At 41.3% G+C, this 17371-nt stretch overlaps 2 protein-coding genes across 2 annotated transcripts; one reads left to right on the top strand and one right to left on the bottom strand.

Annotated features, from left to right (window-relative positions):
• Window positions 1-1191: 1191 nt before the first annotated feature.
• LOC308316901 (non-structural maintenance of chromosomes element 4 homolog A-like) lies at window positions 1192-6490 on the bottom strand (the record flags this gene model as incomplete). Its single annotated transcript, XM_080765687.1, has 9 exons — window positions 1192-1217; window positions 2021-2069; window positions 2147-2238; window positions 2321-2411; window positions 3426-3525; window positions 4606-4769; window positions 5348-5478; window positions 6128-6208; window positions 6328-6490. The coding sequence occupies 9 exons, from the start codon at window positions 6488-6490 to the stop codon at window positions 1192-1194; spliced, it is 897 nt and encodes a 298-aa protein (XP_080621813.1).
• A 2648-nt stretch (window positions 6491-9138) lies between these two features.
• LOC308316592 (uncharacterized protein) lies at window positions 9139-15783 on the top strand. Its single transcript, XM_080765281.1, has 6 exons — window positions 9139-9339; window positions 11197-12172; window positions 12464-12635; window positions 13245-13368; window positions 14425-14572; window positions 14827-15783. The coding sequence occupies exons 2-6, from the start codon at window positions 11217-11219 to the stop codon at window positions 15290-15292; spliced, it is 1866 nt and encodes a 621-aa protein (XP_080621407.1). The 5' UTR covers window positions 9139-9339; window positions 11197-11216; the 3' UTR covers window positions 15293-15783.
• The last annotated feature ends 1588 nt before the right edge of the window (window positions 15784-17371 follow it).

The following is a 17371-nucleotide window of genomic DNA, read 5'->3' as shown; positions in this document are numbered from 1 at the left end:
TGTATTGTAAGGGGAAAAGAGATAATGGATTGTTTTTTCTATTTCGTAAGTCTAACTTAAGTAGAAATTGAGTAAAGGGTTTTGTTTTCTCGTTTTTTGTTTTGTAAGGGGAAAGGAAATAATGGATTGTTTTCTCGTGTGTGGTTTTCTGGTTTTTGCCACTGTGGACAGAAAACAAAAAAAAGATTGTAGTGGTTTTCTCCTTTTCTGATGTGTGCACCTCATGCAGGAAAATAATTACCCTTTAGTACCCTGACCTTACAGCTTAGAGTATTTATACTCTAAGGTTTACAGACATTCAGAATAACGAAAAACAGGCCTGTGTTCTGTTTCATGTTTAAAAATAAAACATGATGTTTTCTTGTTTTCTCAATTTTATTTAAAAAATAAAACACAGAAAAGTTAAGAAAACCTGCAGGTTAAATATATTTTAATATAAATGGTGTGGTGAATGGCAAACGGTTTGCCATATCCTATATTGGTCAGCAGATGGTGGTATAAGCTAGAGTGTGACATCAACATAGGCTTACTTACAGCTTTGAACAAACTCTGACTGTCCTGATTCATAAAATCAGATTTTTTATTTGTGTGCATTTGCAGCATTTGCTGGGATCATGGGCTCCGTGATCTCAAACACGTCAATTATCTCCTAGGAAAAATGATAAAATAAAAATTACTATGTGTTGTCTCAAAATACAATGTTATACCAAGTGTGACAGTTATGGGCCACAGGAAAAATAGGAATTGAGAGCACACCATTGCAATAAAAGGTGCCATTTTGAATTACTTTAGCAAACATTTTCTAAAAAGGGCATGTTGTTAAAGTCACAGTAAGGAAAGTATGCACTCTAGGTCTACTGCAAGCTTCTTACTCAACTCCTCACGGAAGCTTTCTGATACGTTGTTATTCTTCAGCTTGTCCACCGCGTAAGGTCTCTTGGGCTGCACCTTTTCCACCTTCTTTAGCTTCAGCCTGATTTTACCCACCACAAGGAAGTGATCTGATCCTACATCTGCACCTCTATAGGAGCGAACGTCTAGCAATGACGAGCGCCACCTTGTGTTGATGCAGATGTAGTCCAGCTCGTTCCGGGTCCCACCACCAGGTCTAGCAGCAGCTCTCATATAGTTAAAATCATCCCAATTTAAAGTAATTGTTCATTGGTTTTCTAGCTTTGTGAAGGAGTGCCTTCACTGCCTTGTGTTGACAGGTTCAACTGAAACGGAATTTAATTATGATAGCGATTGTTCAGACCATACAAGTAATACACAAGTACTATTGGATGCACACATTGCACACTGTACTGTCTCTTTATGCTTATACCAGAATTATTTTGTTCATGCCAGTGACACAAGCAGTGATTCGAGAGCAGTACTTCAAGCACCACTTGAAATGGTCCATAATGGCCCACAGTTGCTCACCTTCCAGCTCTGCATGCTAATGGACATGATGCATTGATTATGGGTGGCCGGTTCTCCTTTGTCAGCCTCCCCTGATGTCACAGGAGCTGAAAACACACACACACACACACACACACACACACACACACACACACACACACACACACACACACACACACACACACACACACAAAAACCTCATCAATCTATTAATTCACAAATATTTTTGGTCTCTGCTGGCCACACACACACACACACACACACACACAACTCATTGAAATAGTTGAAAATTGATATGCCGCAGTCTTGTTTATCACTGCGGGGTTGAAAGCTTGACAAGCATAGAAAAGATGCCGAAAGGGGACTTGGCCATGGGAAGAACGTATGAAAAACACTTATTATCATTGTAAAATAGTAATTGAAAGAATATCAATTAATATTGCCTTTGTCACTATGCATTATTGTACAATAACATTATTGTTCATCCAATATTCCACAAACGCATGCACCCATTGATGTTGTTTGCATTTCCATTCCATTCTGTATTCTGACTCCTGTATCTAGATAACTATAGATTTGTATTCTCAAAAATGTAAAAATGACAAAACAGCAGTCTTACCAATACAGGGCAACTTGTTTGCATCCAGGTACAGCCTGGCCAGACCATCCTGCAAAAAAATCCAAATGAATATACAGTCCCCTCAAGCTTCCAACTCTGATGTGGACATTTAAACAGATGACTCACCCTGAAGAGGAATGATGTGTGAAACATGTTCTCCACTGAATGTGAGAACGAGGTGGGATCCATCACGAACTCGTAGTACGATATGGGTCTTGCTGCAATTGACAGAACATTTTATATTAGACATCTGTCTGTTTGAAACTTTGTTATTATTCCTGTTGTGGCGTTTGAACTCACGATCTTCTGCATGGTAACCCATCAAGAATCCCAGAATCCGCTCTACCTCCTTCTCGGTAGCCTCTTGGTGAGACTCATCCATTTGCTTCAACTTGAAGACAAGAAAATGGACAAGATGCATTAACTTTGTAGACTTACAGATGCCAGGTTTGCCATACGAATGCAGGCAAGTGGACAAAAAAAAGAAAAAGAAGAGTGTTATTGAAAGGGCTGCGTAATGCATAGGCATTGAGCAACGCAGAGGTACTTGGCCATCATAGCACACTACTTAATGATTATTGATGGGTATCGTTAGGATTTTATCGAGGCCGATCACTTAATTTCCTAATGATCGGAATCAGGAGCAAAGAAATAGGATATTGTCAGTTTGATTTTGGATATTGTACTATAGAGGGTATGCGGTACTATGCGCATGCTTAAAGTGAATGGCACATCGAGTGGCAAAGCAACATGCAAAGTGAGTTTAACATTGTTTAATGTCGTTTAATGCAATCAGATAGGACTTTTCTGTGTGGATGTATGGGCTGTCAAGGCCAGAAAGTAGTTTTTTGCCACTCAGTAGGCGTTCCTGCATAACTTCCTGGTTTGATGATGTCACGCTCATACCCTCTATTGTGATAGAGTTTTATGTAATTTAAAAATAAATCCAATTGTAGATTTAGAGAATCATGACATCCCTAGTTTTAGCATATCAGAACAAATATGCAATGTTATTAGATCTGAGTTGTCCACACAATGTTAACAGCTTGTGCCCATGAAGTTTTGCCACATCTTTATAATTACACCTGTAGGAGGCGCACGACGTCTGGGGACGTTTTAGGGTCTTTTTAATGGTATTGACAGGGCCGTTGCTAGGCAACGCGGCTCTCTCAGACATAGTTCACTTCCTTGTTTACGGCCCAACAAAACTGTCTATTCTCTCTAAATCTAGAACGGCAATGTTCGGTCCTCATTTCTGACAGGCATCTCCTTTGGAATATTAACGCTTCAGTTTTGCAGGGAAATGGAAGGCTTTTCAAAGTCTCACTCTAGCGCCTTTATTCTGAATGATTCCTAGGCAAATTTTGGTTAATAATTTACACAGAAAAAAACAAATGAAATGTACCTGAGCTGGCATGGTCCTTTGGGTCTCCTTAGTGGGTGCCTTTCTCTGGCGCTCTACCCTTTGCTTCGGAGGAGGGGGGTCTGCGAGGAATGATCCCCTCCTACCAGAACCAAAACAATGGAAACATAATAGAGCCACCATATATAACAGATTGCTATGATGCCATCTGCGGTAGAGATGTAATAAACATTAACCCTTAGACTGCCACCCCTAATAGCATCCTTCTTCTTCTTTAAAAAAAATATATACAGTATATATTTTTTTTATCCCACGATTTTGTAACCCATTTTTCACCCCCGTGTCAATTATCTAATGTGATCCTGGGCTCTACACACCCTCCGCCAACCTAGTATATGGGGGGGCATGGGGAGAGCAACGGGCTTGAACTCATGCTTCCTTCATGCCCAAGTTGCTCCTTTACACCTGACAGGGGGGAGTTTCCCTGGTTGGACGTAGCACGTGGAAGGAACACGTTATTCCAACCAGTTCCTTTCACCTCCATCAGGCGCCCAGGCTGGCCAGGGGGAGGAAAACCAGGATTACTGCATGTTTTTTGTGAGGGTACCTACCCTAGGGGACACGGGGAGAACATGCAAACTCCACACAGAAAGGCCCTTTCGCCAACCCGCCTCGGGTATGGGCACTGATGACGCGGAGGAGGAAACACGCCTCCAGCACCCACAGTGTCCCTCGACACTGTGGGTCCTGGGACTCGAACCCAGGACCTTCTAGCTGTGAGGCGACAGCACTACCAACTGGGTCACCGTGCTTTTCAGTGCCTTCTGCCAGCTCTAGATGACATTTTTGAATGCCAAACAATATATATATATTTTTAGTAGGATGAAATCAATAAGCAATAACCATTCAATTTTCTTGATCTTCCTACATTGTTGTAGGATTGCACCATAATCACGAGTTGCAATATAATAAAGCAATTCAACAATATCAGACAAGGGAGTGTTGTTGTACTGTATATCAGCATGGCTGAGATATGGTTGTACATAATCGCTTGAGATGAACACATATCTTGTGTGATATTGTCTTTACTCTTTACACACTAAAAGCTATAGAGTAATGGGAGAAAATAGTTTATAATTTACCGACAAATATGAGTTTTTCAGGAATCCACAAAGATATTACTCGGCAAGATAAATGGCAGGTGAAGTGATCGGCCACTCACATGTAATGGAAGGTTGGAGCTGTCTTGAAACAGCACTGTGCTCTCTTGGCTACTCTATGCCAGGCATCTTGGGGCAGGTAGCCGTCGGCTGCCACTGAATCAAGACTATTTTCGATTGGCATCCTCCAGTCGTCCTCCAGTCGGTTCAACCCCATGAAGTTCAGCTTTCAGACAGATAGATGATAATGAGAGAAACATCAGCCAACACGGTTATGTGTGTGAATAATGGCCATGTGAATTGTTCAATTGAAATGAGCAATTAGTTAAATCGCAGCCCAATCTCATCAAACAAACATGGTGAAATAGCACGGATTGGCAATTCCATACATGCATGCCTAGAAAACCCACAAATCCATATATCGTACTACTACTGTTTTGACCGCGACAGAGGCATGGCTTTCACTAGTAGTGTATGTTCATGGACATGAACACTGTTTCATGGAGATCGAGTATGACATTATTCACGATTGTGTGCCATTGGGTTTAACTCGGACAGAGCTGAGTCGGCTCTACCGAACTTTGCAACGTTCGACATGGCAAATTGCACACTCGGTGGTCTCTCTCGTGGCTCAAGTTCGGTAGAGATGGCACCCCTCCGACACGGTCTATGGTGAGGATTTCAGTGCAATATGTACGGATTTTGGGGGTTTCTAGGCGTGTATGTACAGAATTGCCAATCCGTGCCATTTCACCGTGTTTGGGTGAGACCGGGTTGGAAATCTACTTCACATAATGGACTCACAAGGTGCTCAGCAAAGACAGACGGGTCAAAAGCGCTGCCCTCAACAACCAGCTGGCTTGCCTTCTCATTATGCAGGTCTACGGTCATAGCCACTAGCTGGGCATCCAGGGCTGCTTCTTCAGTATGGACGACTGCCAAGGAACAACTCATTAAGAACCACCAATATTGACCAGACGTATGTTTTAAATGTTTTCCAACATACAGGGAGTGCAGTGTGAATAGCAGGCAGCACAATGGAATGATGGAAGGCTTTATGTGAGATACTCTGTAATTAAGCCCATCTTAGTCCAAAGTGGAAAAGTGTATTGGGTGACCAATTCAGTACTTAACATTTAAGACCTTGAAAATGTACAATGAAAAACGTTATTTGCTGTATTACATTACAGGTATATCACCAAATATAGTGAAAAAGATGATTTTCCCAAGGGGCATATTTGTGTCAAAGGATACAATACATGTATTGATATTATAGTTTGGGGAATAGGCTCCGTTTACAATACAACTGTAGCCCTGCTGTAGATTGCTGCTGAATGAACCCTAACAGAACACGGGATGCCAATTCAGGATTTCTGGGACTACAGTTATACAGAGGCCAGAGTTTTACAGATTTCCTATTAACAATATTAATGCCAGTCTTCTTAAGGTCCCTGCACACTGCTGCGTTTTTCGGATTTTTAGCAGCGTCTTTCCGCCGGTTTTCCATAAACCCGTGTCCAGTCTGCAAGGACCTTAATTCTCATTTCTCACCCCACATTGAGATTTGTTACATTCTGCACCTACCATCTTTAAAAAGAGTGTTTGCCTCTTCCAAAACCTCAGTGAGCTTGTCATTGGCAGGACTCAGCATTTCTTCTCTGTCCTCTGTAAGAGACATACTGTATCAATCAACATGCAGCAAAGTAGAAACTATCAAAGCTACCACAACAATTCTAAATGTCAATTACAGCATACCCCACTCTGCCCTCACTCATGCTACTCACCAGTTAACGAGTTTATAAGCTTCCTATACTTTGTTCGGATTTCTCTCCTCAGGGCGGGATCATCCTCCTCCTCCTCCAGCCCACCAGCAGGCATTACAACGTCATCTCGACTGTGGCCAGCGTTGCTGGCTGTGGCCCCTCCGCTACCTCCTCCTCGGCTCATGTCTGTAGATATGATCCTACTACTAAAACACATGCAATATTTTAGAGGTACAAAGTGAAGGTATTTTTTGTTGACTGAATTTATCTTTACTACCCATAGCTGTTGTGGGGTGGTACACTGCCTAGTTAGTACATGCTGCCTCAAGAGATATGTTTGGGGGAAGATAGTAGCCTGGCTTGGCCAGCCTCATAGCGGGTATTCACTGAAGATTCCTCCCCTCATATGTGGGGAGGAAGCGTCAGTGAATCTCAGGTAGTCTACCTGTTCATGTTTTCACTAATCATCCCTGTAGCAGATCGATGTGTTATGTCTACGTTATGTGAAATGTTGTTTTGTTGCAGTTTTTGTTTTGTTGTTTGTTTCTTGTTTATCTAGGAATTGTATTGTTTTGTCTGGTTGAATTGTTTATAAAAAAAGTGTCTGTGTATGAAGTGTATTTTGTGAATTGCGGACCCGCTTAAAAACGAGATGGTTCATCTCAAGGGATTGTTCCTAATAAAGAATTTCAGAGTTTAGCCTATAATTTAAAAAAGAAAGCAATCTTTAAGGCAAACATGTAAAGTGAATTCATAGAGCAGAACATTTAAATGTCGAGAACGTCCACATTGATATTAGGCAGTGGCCCCGCCAATTGAAAAGATTTTAGTACCAGGTGCACCCATAAGAACATTTTATTGTTGTATTGTAGAATTCTACTGTCTGTGGGGAGATAACAGTGGAAAGTGCTTATAGTATTATCTTAGTCTTTTGTTTAATACATTCTCTCACTGGGTTAACTTATAACTGGTGAAATAGTGGAATTCAACTTCATAGTTTTGCTCGGGGCCCAGTGGCCCACATGGAACTTCCTCAAGGGGTCCCATGGATTAACTAATTTTCAATACTTGATGTTTCACAACTGTTTATCACGATTCACAACATCAACTCAAGTTAGAAGACAAAAAGACGACTTTGCATGAGCTTTAAGTGTAATTTTATTTGAATTTTAGATCAAGGAGTTAAAACAGTTACTATGTCATGTTAATATAACTTAATAGTTCAGTTCGTTGTCCCTTCTAGTTGATTGAATACTTTTAAGTTTGCAAAAAAAAAATAGTACAGAGGTACAGTTTCATACAAAAGGATGCTAAAACGTCGATAAATCAAGAAAGCCTTAGGCTATGGATTGTTTCCAATGCGGACGTCGGTCCTGGTCCTGTGTCATTTTATCGAAATACTATGCAAAAAGGTTGGGACGCAGTCACCCTCGAAGCATGCATTTATTGAACATAAACAAAACTAAAGACATTTACTAGGGTAAAATAAAATGTCGTGGACATGTAAAAGTCTAAAAGTCGCCACACGTGGCGAGTTGTCTCATTCACTCAGCCTCAATGATTATACCCTACCCGCCTACCGGGCTGGCCTCGGCGGCCTAACATGTTCGTCGAAATGGAAACCACGTTGGTTAGCTCCTCTCGGGACCCTCGCCCTCGGTTATACTTTTTCTGTATTTTGGACGGCGTTACCGAGAGCCCCAAAAGGGGCTACCGCCTACCATGTTGGGTTGTGTTTAATATATAGGCCTAAATCCATCCACATCGTATCATGACGAAAGGTTCCGACTTTTACGTGGTCATGAAACCTCTAAACATCGAAGTGTGCTCCTCCCCTCGCCTTACACAGTGACATTATTATAATGTTAACTTAAAATTCTGCCTTCCACATGGTGCGGCCTCTTTAGTCTATCATGACATCAATCAACTTTTACATCTCCTTAATCACGTCCAAACAGTCAAACTCGGCACGAAAACGCTGCTGTTTTTTTTATCTACAGTTAGTATTTCGCCACCAATCACGCTTATTATAACATTTATAAATAAATTGTGCTCTTCGTCTTTTCGCCGACCTTACCTCTTCAAAGTCGAGAAGAAAAAGAAGGATGTTTAATGCAAGATTGAAAATGGGCGTAGACTGCGAACCGATCGTAGGGGATGATTGACAGGCTGATTGACCTGTGACAGGTAGCACAGAGCCTTTAGACCCGCCCTGCCACGCACCCTAAAATCGCGGCGATAAGACTCCCGGGCCATACCCTTAGGTATAAATCAAGACTCCCGGGCCATACCCTAAAGAGACGCGCGAACGCGGGAAGCTAACGCAGATCGTAAATTGCAATAACAATTAGAATAAATTACGAATTAGTGAGAACTGTGTAGTACTGTGAAATTAGTGAAAACAGGGAGCACTGCAGCCATCACACTCATGTCACCATGACTCATGCGTTCGTGTGTCTGTGCCCTTTGTGCCCATATATGGAGCTGAGTGATTTTTGATGCAACACACTCCATATTTGGACGTAGCTCCATATATGGGCACAAAGGGGGGGGACACGCACGCACACACACACACACACACACACACACACACACACACACACACGATCTGCTAGGTCTCATAGTAAGTGCTCATTGCATTCGCAATAAATCATAGGGTATAAATCTATAGTTTTGCACGCTTGTCCAGCTGGTGGCGGTAATGCACCTTAAATGGTTTGCCAACTGCCAATAAACCCAAAAGAAGGAACGCGCGCAACGTCACATCCGGTTTTAGGTTGGAAGTTGGAGGTGGGAAAAAAACACAACAAAAACATTTTCGTTTAACAATGCCGAAGGGCTGCTGTGTTACTTTTTGCAAAACTAATAAGATTAAAAACCCTGAATTAAAATTTATACTTTTGCCATCGAAATTAACACAACCCGTTAGAAGGACAAAGTGGCTGCAAGCCATCAGCCGAAAGGATCATTCTGGCCGCCTGTGGAACCCTAGCACACAATATGTTTACATCTGCAGTCTCCACTTTATTACTGGTAAGTGGTAAGTTACTTACTTTGTGAACGCAAACATTGCAGTTTGCTTCTTGTTTTCGTACCTGTATGAGTGACAAATAGAACCTTAAAGGACCACTTCTGACTTCACCAGTCACCACTTTTCAATTTATCTTCATATATAAATTGGTCCGACTCCTAATAAACTAAAATGTTCATGATGAAATGCCACAACAGTGACATCATCAATGGGGAGTCCAAGCTAATAGAAACTGCAGGCTTTTATTCTTGAAAAGTTGAAATGCGAAAATGGAAGCCATCCTTCTCACAATAATAAAAATCTAAATGTAAAAAACCCTATCTTGTTCTGTCTGTATCACTGGTGGTCGTCGTGGACGGGTTTCTGAACTGCCCACAGCCCTCTATATGAGACTTAGTAGAAAATAATTCTGGTATTTTACCCTGAGCATTTGAAAAGTGGTGAAGTGGTCCTATACTCTGATGAATGTTGAACCCTTATTGCTTTATGGTGTCGTCCACAGTTAACAGTTTTTGTATTGAGTTGTGCTTGTATTTGTACTTTAGGTGAGTATTTCCAATTTCCAGTACTTTTTACTTCTACTTCTACTCCACTACATCTCAGAGGCAAATATTGTACTTTTACTCCACTACAATTATTTGAAAACATTAGTTACTTTGTAGATTGTGATTTTTATTACAACTGAACACATACATTAACCTAGCCGCAATTTGCAACTCTAGATTTTTTTATAATGGGATGAATCTAGAGTTGCAATACCCTCCATTGACTCCCCACTCATCTTTTTTGGTTTGCGATCTGCTTGTCTTAAACGACGTTAAACTCACCAACATTGCAGCTGTAGTACAAGCTTGAATTATCCTTTCAATCTGCCGAGCTTGTTTTTCATAAAAATCCACCGTAGAGATGTTATGAGCTACTTTCTGTCAAGACATCCTCTGCAAGTGATTATTTTTCTAAGTGTTGCGGTTTGGAAGCACTCGTTTTTATTAACGGGTCGTACTGCTGCCTCCTGCATTATGTGCAAATTCGAAACAGGTGGAACGCAGGGCCGTTCAGTGACATACGACGAGTGCTTCCAAACTCCAGCACTTAGAAAAATAATCACTTGCAGAGGATGTCTTGACAGAAAGTAGCTAATAACATCTCTACGGTGGATTTTTATGAAAGACATGCTCGGCAGATTGAAAGAGGATAATTCAAGCTTGTACTACAGCGGCAATGTTGGTGAGTTTAACGTCGTTTAAGACAAGCAGATCGCAAACCAAAAAAGATGAGTGGGGAGTCAATGGAGGGTATTGCAACTCTAGATTCATCCCATTATAAAAAAAATCTAGAGTTGCAAATTGCGGCTAACATTAACCACTTCAGCCCAATATACATTTCGGTCATTTTAAAATAGCAGATCTACAAGCTCACAATGCATCGCAATGCGACACATTGTCACTTCCAGACTTTACTTGTAAGGGAGCATTTCTACATTGCAGTATTGATACTTTTACTTTAGTAAAGAACTTGAGTACTTTTTCCACCACTGTTACCTTAAATTTTATAATCCCTATAGTTTACATGAGAAAAAATAAAGGGAAGCTCCGCACACTCAGATCTGCGCACAATCAATGTATTTATTTAGCAAGCTTTCGGTCTACTGACCACCTTCAGGCATAATCCATAGTTTACAAAATAACACAAAATGAATTGGCCACTGATGATTTCACTGTGTGTAGATAGTCGCATGCTACGTACTTAGATGCTAGTGATGGCGTCCTAGTTGCTTGCGGAAACTGTGTAGCTCCCTCCCTCAACATACTGCTTAAGCTCCGTATTCATTACCATGTTTTACATTTGTCCTTCCGTAGGTTCGAAACACGAGGATGAAATGCATCCAGACTACATACCCTCACTGTTCCCCAATAGACGAACAGCATCAATAGCATCTGCAGCATCAAAAGTTAAAAGGGCGAACCGCAGTAGGAAACGTGAGGACGTGAAATATAGGTCTCAGTGTAAAGCTGTCATCACTCCCATAGCCCAGCAAACAATCACCCCCAAAAAAGAAGTGCCTTCTCCAGGGCATCAAGCACAACCTGAAGAATTGACCCATTCAGAAGCCCCAGTCGTCCCGGGTGCAGGCTTTAGTTCCGACATACTATTGATCCGAAACCTCAATCCTAACCTAACCCCAAGCACGGGAGCAGCGCATGTCGGACCATCGCCTTTTCGCATCGCATCGCATGTCCCCCCGCTTCGGATCTTCGGTGTGTCGGAAAAGCGTGCACACCCCGTCGTCCCTCTTCAAGATGGTGCACGCATTTTGGAGAAACGGCTTCACGAAGAGATCTACAATCTCAGGAGAGAGAGGGATGAGGCCAGGAAGGAGAGGGATGAATTGGCCAGGCAGGTGGAACTGCAGAGATTCTCGGCAAACTGTGTGAGAGGTGATGACACTGCATGTAAGACCATGACAGGTCTGTCATGGACACTGTTTGAGTCCCTGCATCAATTCCTGGTTCCATTCTTCATGGCAAGGGCACAAGCAAAATTCAAGATGCCAACAGAGGACCAGCTCTTTGTTACTTTGGTAAAACTGAGGCAGAACCCGTCAAACTGTTTGATGTGTCGTGTATCGGGCCTGGCAGAAACGACCTATCTCACCGTGTTCTCCCGATGGCTGGATGTAATGCACGCTAACCTGGAGTTTTTGATTGCCTGGCCTGAAAGAGAGTGTATCCAGAACACAATACCAGCTCAAGTTCTTCTGCAGTACCCAAGGCTTACTTCAATCATTGACTGCTTTGAGATTCCAATTGAACACCCAAAGAAGTTGAAGACGAGGTGAAATATATATTTTTTCCCTTCTAATGACAATTCATGCTAGTTATTAGTTGCATTGATTTGAAACCGTTGTTTTTCCTTCCCTTTTTGAGTAATACTACTGATCTTGCATATTGTGTCTTGAAAATATAGAGCCACAAACTGTATGTCCTCCCTTTGTTTAGTTCTATTTATTTTATTTTAAGATCAGTAACGTTTCGAGCCCACGCTCTTCAGTCTTCACGAGTAAAGACATATAACAGTATTACTATTTTTTTAATTTAATGTTTTGCAAAAACTCTTTCTTCACAGAACAACAGTCAAGTATTTAATCGCATGCCAACCGGGTGCAGTACTGATCCCATGCGATCCACCTGGTCGGATCACTTATCTCTCCAAAGGTTGGGGTGGGACAGAATCAGATGTTCACATTGTAAGAAACTCAGGCTTTCTGTCTAAGGACTACCACCATGCAGGAGACCAGGTAAGAATTCTGTTGTTCATCTCATGTACGCTGTTGGTGATGTTCAGTTCAGTATACGGTTTATGATACAGACATTGCACCTTAATGTCTATATCAGTGGTTAATTTCAACCCTTTCCATACCAACTAAAGATCCATTATCTATTCTCCATTTGAGCCACGGGATCACCAATTGATGAGATTTAGCCTCCCAGACCAAAAACTTGGTCTAAAACTATTTTATCGTTGGATAACACTTTCTTTGTCCACAATTCCATGCTGTATTGATGTTGTTGGTACCATTAGGAGAGAAACCGGTCCAAGAGAAACAGGTCCAAACAGGTTACCAACTCTCCATCATTTAGCTGGGGACCACCTGGAACCCCCTCAAGGACCACTGGTTGAAAACCACTGGTCTATATCAACGGTATATACCGTGCTAGCCGGTATGCTCATGCATCTTGTGTCTAAACCTCATGTGCATACTGAACGGATGGATATGATATGTGGATATGTTTATTGTTTCGTTGGATTACCTTTGTGTCTGTCCCCTCTTTTCTTTCTGGAAAACACAATCGATGGGGCTTGCCGTTGGTGTAGTAACAGTATCTTGTGTTGTGCTGTGTTTAAGATTCTTGCAGGGTTCACTGGTTTGAAGGATGAATTTGCAGTTCTTGGTGCAGAACTAATAACTCCATCTGTCACACGGGGACAAAAAGAAAATGTGGCACATTCTCGTTTGACTTCAAGCATTGGTAAGTATTCTTACATCATTACATGTACAGTATTTTAAAGAATCACATTAGATGTCAAGTGTTTAACAAAAAGGGTACATAAGTGCAATGAGGTGCAATAAGCCATGTAGCTGTAGAAAAACAAGTGCATATCGTTGCTGTCCGGAGGATACCTCATAAATGAAAAACTTGAGGTTTTTGATTTTTGTTTTGTCAAATCAGTGATATTGAACACCCTTAATGTATGTGTTGTTTCGAAGATATTGAACCAATGGAAAGTAGTAAAAAGTGCTTTGGACAAAACCTCTTAACTCCATTGGACCCTCAAAATGTCTGCTAAAGCAACTAACTCCACCACCTCTCCCCCTCTCATGGAAGTAATTGACAATAATCACAATATATAAACACCAACTTTGATTAGGCTGTATTGCTTTGTTTTAAAACTATATGGTTTTCTTAATTTCCTGAAATATGAACATTTGTGAATCCTCCTGACAGCAGAGATATGCTACGTAAACTTAAGCAGAAACAGTAACTAATAAAACAGCAATTAGTCACAATAGTTTTCACATCAACATACCGTACAGTATGTGCAAGATAACAACATAACAAATGTGCACAATGTTGCAATTAGGCTTATAAATGTGCAATTTGTAAGTAGTAAGCCAAGTACACCCCCCTGGACATGGCGCAAGTATGGCCAATTCAACCCTTGATGCTGAATGCCAAGCAGGGAGGCACTGGATCCCATAACTCCCATTTATAGAGTTTTTGCTATGACCCGGCTGGGGATAGAACCCCAACTCCCAGTCTCACTTCAAGGTAACTGATATGTAGAAAAACAAGTGCATACTATGCTACAGCCACAGCATAGACAAGTACACTTTGTTATAGTAACAGTAACTAAAGCACTAAAACAGCATTTAGTCACAGTAGTAGTTTGTCACATCAATATAACAATGTGCAAGATAACAAATTTACAGTATAACATAACAAATCTATTGTTGCTGGAGGTTAGAAACCATTTTTAAAAAGTCTTTTTTTTGCCACCCCTCTTTATTGTTTTGTTATTTGCAGAGAGGATGATCGGTGTCTTGAAGAATCGGTACCACATACTGCATGGCCCAATTCCACTGCAAATGGCGAAGAGACAGGAGAGAGGAGATGCTGTAATCGACCGCATTGTACAAGTCTGTGGGGCGTTAGTCAACATTAATCAAGACAGGTAATTTATTTCCTGGGAAGAATTCCTAACTTCAGCATAAGTATGCACCTGAAATTTAAACTACAAGTCCAATTCCCCAAAAGTTGGGACATTGTGGGAAATATGAGTGAAATAAAAGTCAAAGATAAGACAATCCAGAAATGCCACGACATCTCTGGGCCTGAGCTCATCTGAGATGGACTGAGGCAATGCCAAAAAAGGTTTGTACAAAGTACTCATTCCGACTGTACCTTGTGTTGATTGACTGTCGCCAGGTCTCTGAAACTTCAGTGCTGCTCTGCTGCTGGGCATCCACTCAACCCATCTCTTCCGTTTGCCGTGCCACCACTTGATGTGCCGTGGCCGTTGCAAGCTGGCAGTGCCACCACCTCTGCTGCGCCCACCTCCGATGCCCCCTCTGCTTCCAGATGTGCCACGACTACTGCAGCTGGCAGTGCCACCACCTCTGCTGCGCCCACCTCCGATGCCCCCTCTGCTTCCAGATGTGCCACGACTACTGCAGCTGGCAGTGCCACCACCTCTGCTGCGCCCACCTCCGATGCCCCCTCTGCTTCCAGATGTGCCACGACTACTGCAGCTGGCAGTGCCACCACCTCTGCTGCGCCCACCTCCGATACCCCCCTCTGCTTCCTGATGTGCCACGACTATACTGCAGCTGGCAGTGCCACCAGCAATGCCTCGCCATGTGTGCTTAGCAGAAATGTTAAAGAATTATGCTAAGGTTTACTTATTCTGTTCAGTTTCATACAACCAATGCTTATGTTTAAAATATCGATAATTTCAGTGCTTCCACAAACCATTCAACCCATCCATGTAATTAAAATTAATTGTCTAAGTTACGATAACAATGACATGATCTGTTATCATTTATACTAACTGACTGAAACCACATAGCTACGTGTGCGCATCTTTCAGCTCTAGAAGTTTGGTATAAATATGTCGTGACCAAAATGTTTGCATCACACTGACATCATTGCCGATGAGCTCCTCATCTCGTGGGACCCTGAATATCCCACAGGCCTGCGGAGTCTGTGATGACGTCGGCATATGCCCGCTAGTGCTGGGTGACTAACCTCTGCATCTGGAGTCTGGACCTGACAAATAAAATGAATGCAAATTGTACATGCAATAAGTAATATATGTTTCTGTAAATAAGTGCTTCCTTTCAGTTTGGCCTCCACACATTGACCACGTACTGCAAATGTGTAGTATATTTGGTACTATATACAGTATGTATGCAATGCAGAACAAGCATAAAATAAAACTTGATTTGGAGAATCTTGAAACTTACATGTATAACACTATCCTGTAGAATAGATTAAAATATGTATGTCGTTGAAAACCTTGAAAAATGACATACTATATTATGTCGTTTTTCATGATTTTTTTTCCATTGTCAAATCATGGAAGCGTCAAAGAGAGGTTTTTTGTGTCAAAAACCATATCGCTGTCCCACTGAGCACATAACCAACAGACGTCGTATGGACGATTAGACGTCTGTTGGTTATGTGCTCAGTGGGACATGATTTGACAATGGAAAGGCTGATAATGCGTTATAATCTGGCCATGTATTAGTCTTTACATTCTTCTCAGTTCCATATGAATTATTATGAAGTAGTCTGGATAACACCAGCAGAGGGCTCTGGTGAGGTGAGGATTTGAGGGCAGGATAGCTCTTCAAGCCATCAAACTACTTTAACATGCTGCAGTTTGCTCCATGAGCTCAGCTGGAAATACTGATTCAAGCAACTTAACTGTCTTAGGTGTTCACAAAAGCCTGAGTGTACGATAAAATGACCCAAACGTAAAGTGAAATAAACATTTAAATAATGAATCTCCACTGTTGGCCATAGGGTTCATTCTGGAAAGCTTGTCAGTGCCACTGGTTCAGAAGAGTGAATTCTAGGCCTATACTTTTAACCCCTCTATGTTATAGTCTGGCTATTTGAAACAGTTGCAAGTTGATCTGCTATCGTTTTCTTTTTTTTTTTTTATGAAGAATGTTGAACAATATTATGTAGATCATTCATTATGTATATCTTATCACACTAAATATCTTGATACTTTAAACTACAGTTCTATCCAAAAAAGTCCTGGTGGAGGTGGGCTACTCACAATCTTTACTACTATACTTAGCCAGCTACTACTAAAAGTATCAATACTGCAAACTGAATTATAAATAGTGTGAATGGGGTTGGTAGGTTTAAGTATGTAGTACCAGTAGCATGCCAAAGTTTGTGCGATTGCCATTGAGAATGCATTGGGCGTTTAAAGTTAAAGAACTCAGAAACTTCAAAACATTTCAAAGTAAAAAGTTCCAGCATGTGTGCCCACAGTAAGATGAATTATAAAAAGTGTGAATGGAGCTTCTAGGTGAAAGTGATTTTTTGAATGTGCCATAGAGCTGCCATTGGGCCCCATTATACATTTCTCAAATTTGAAAGCACTATATTTCTAAAACTATGAAACATTTCAAAGATTCCTTTTCAGGCAAACACCGTAAGATGAACCTAAATAGTTTTGAATGGGGTTTCTAGGTGTAAGTATGTATTACTGCGGAGACACATGCTGGAACTTTTTACTTTGAAATGTTTTGTAGTTTCTGAGTACCGGTAATTTAACTTAAACGCCCAATGCATTCTCTATGGCAATAGCACAAACTTTGGCATACTAGTCCTACATACTTAAACCTACCAACCCCATTCTAGCCTATAGGTTCATCTTACGGTGGACATGTTTGCCTGAAAAGGAATCTTTGAAATGTTTCATAGTTTTAGAAATATAGTGCTTTCAAATTTA

Source organism: Protomyctophum bolini (assembly GCF_963924005.1).
Source record: "Protomyctophum bolini genome assembly, chromosome: 6".
In the NCBI taxonomy this organism is placed as follows: Eukaryota; Metazoa; Chordata; class Actinopteri; order Myctophiformes; family Myctophidae; genus Protomyctophum; species Protomyctophum bolini.
This window is presented reverse-complemented; position numbering and strand designations above follow the sequence as displayed.